The 2101-nt window shown below is 53.8% G+C and overlaps 1 protein-coding gene across 1 annotated transcript in view; it reads left to right on the top strand.

Moving 5' to 3' along the window:
* Positions 1-2101, top strand: part of LOC109288745 (trichohyalin-like) — a 56257-nt gene that overhangs the window by 14473 nt on the left and 39683 nt on the right. The window contains exon 6 of the mRNA XM_019504461.1: positions 1379-1469. Coding sequence (XP_019360006.1) covers positions 1379-1469 — 91 coding nt within the window. The remainder of the gene's footprint in view (positions 1-1378; positions 1470-2101) is intronic.

The raw sequence follows: 2101 nt of genomic DNA, 5'->3' as shown, positions 1-2101 counted from the left end.
AGGATGGTGGCACTCAGGCTCGTATGATAAATAAAAGGTAGTAACAGTTTACTGGGGACTCTCTGACATCTGAATTGCTGATTGGAGTAATGCTTGTGTCTCCTGATGCTTGAGACCAGCAGCTCAGAGGCAGAGACCCACGAGGCACAGAGATCCAATCCAGTCTCGGTCAGTAAGGAGTGACTAAGAGTCACTTCTATAGAGATGGTCTCCATCAGTTTCCAAGGGGACAGGTACCTCCATCAGTAATGCCACCTGTGAGTCTGGCAGTGTCTGGCAGTTGGGCACTTCTCACAAGCCTTGAATTCACCACATTAACCCTGTGCTTATTCCTTTGGGTGTATTAGGGGAAGGGGCTGGAGTATAGGTGGGAGCTAGTGGGGGCATCTACGCGAGATGCTACATTGCCATAGCAACGAGCTGTTGCGACATAGCTCGTTGCTACAGTGACGTAGCATCAGTGGGCACGAACCACGATGCCACCACTACTGTGCAGTAGCAATGAGCTACTGCACAATAGTTCATCGCTACTGGGCAGTAGGGTCAGAAATGGTGCCGCTGGGACTGTGCAGTACCAACTGTGCAGTGGGGCGCACGTGTAAACACACCCAGTGGGTGACAGAGGCTGGGAATGAACGCTGGGGCTCTGGGCAAGATGGTAGTTTGGAGTCTTTTTAGAAAGGGCACAGGGAAGGGATGCACAGAACAGCATTTCTCAACCCATGGGTTGCCACCCAAAAGTGGGTTGCAAGAATATTTCAAAAGGTCACAAGTGAGGGAAGGGGCAATGGGGGGAGCTGTATGGTCAGGCTGGCAACATCAGGGCTAGTGCCCATGTTCGTGGGGGTAAGGCAGCTGGGAGACGCTGCTTGGGAGGCAGGAGGGACCATGACCAGGCTGCCTGGTGCAGTGCAGAAGCCCCAGCCCAGGGCAGGTTTGCCACAGGCCTCCCCTCCTCCTCCCTCCAGCCTGTCACTACTGCCTACATGAGCCAGAGCCACCACAGTCACTGCTGGAGGGAGCTGGTGGGGAGAGGGAGGGTGGCAGGGAGCTGTGGGTTGGGAGTGAGGGGCCTGGGGGGGCAGGGGACTGTGGGTCAGGCGTTGGCAGGGCCAGGCGGGGGGTGGGTTGGGACAAGCCATCGATCTTGGCAAATGGTCCCAGTACAAAAAAGGTTGAGAACCACTGGCATAGAAGAACAAGGGTCCGGATGGAGCGTGAGAGCTGTTGAGAGTCAGCTGTAAGAAGTGCCCTGATAGGGGAATGGGTGGAGATGGACCATTTAGAAGGGCACTGGGAGAATTGGGGCAGGGGCAATGGAATAGCATAGTCTGTTTGTGTTTGCACAGGTGTGCGCCAAAGTTTACATGTCTTCTAGGATCCTTCAGTTGGAGATGGAGATGGCGAAGGCCAAAACCTGCTTGGGCAGAATGAGGTGCTGCTCGGTCTTGCCAACTCCCCGCTCTGCGGTAAGGAAGGCCTGGGCATGGTGCCTGGACTATGCCTAAAAAGGCCAGCAAAGGCACTGAACATAGCAGGATCTGGGGAGTGGCAGATGAAATTACATGCAGTGAAGACACTAGCACTGGCATGGGGCCACAGGGCTTAGCACCACATTCATTAGAGAAATGAAGACTCCAGGAAGGGACAGCACTTGGGGCTGTATGCAGTATCCAGTGTAGAACTGGTCCCAGGCTGGAGCTGCACAGGGGGGAATGCAGTATCTCTAGGCACTTGAGCTGCTTTAAAGGGCTAATATTTGGGGTCCAGTTCCCATGCCACACAGGGTTAGAGAAGCCTGCAGAGCAGTCAGCCTATGCACGTGGTGATTGGTCTCAGACTCTGCTACAAGACTGTTACCAGGCTCAGGATGCTTCGACACTTGCCATCCTGAGGCAGCAAACTATAACAAGGTCAGATATCATTAGGGAACGCTCAGGAGCTAAATATAGTGCAGGGCTGTGGGGGAGACCAGTGACCATGAAGATCCCAAACAGCTCTGTGATTTAGTCTGAGATCTTAAGGACAGCCTGGGCCCTTGGTCTTGCATGGGTATGTAGTGTGGGGACAAAAAGGCTAAAAACAGGCATTGGTTTTATCC

Source organism: Gavialis gangeticus, unplaced genomic scaffold (genome assembly GCF_001723915.1).
Source record: "Gavialis gangeticus isolate Ggan-Ray unplaced genomic scaffold, GavGan_comp1, whole genome shotgun sequence".
NCBI lineage: Eukaryota > Metazoa > Chordata > Crocodylia > Gavialidae > Gavialis > Gavialis gangeticus.
Note: the sequence above shows the minus strand (reverse complement) of the source record. Positions and strands in the feature narration are given on the sequence as shown.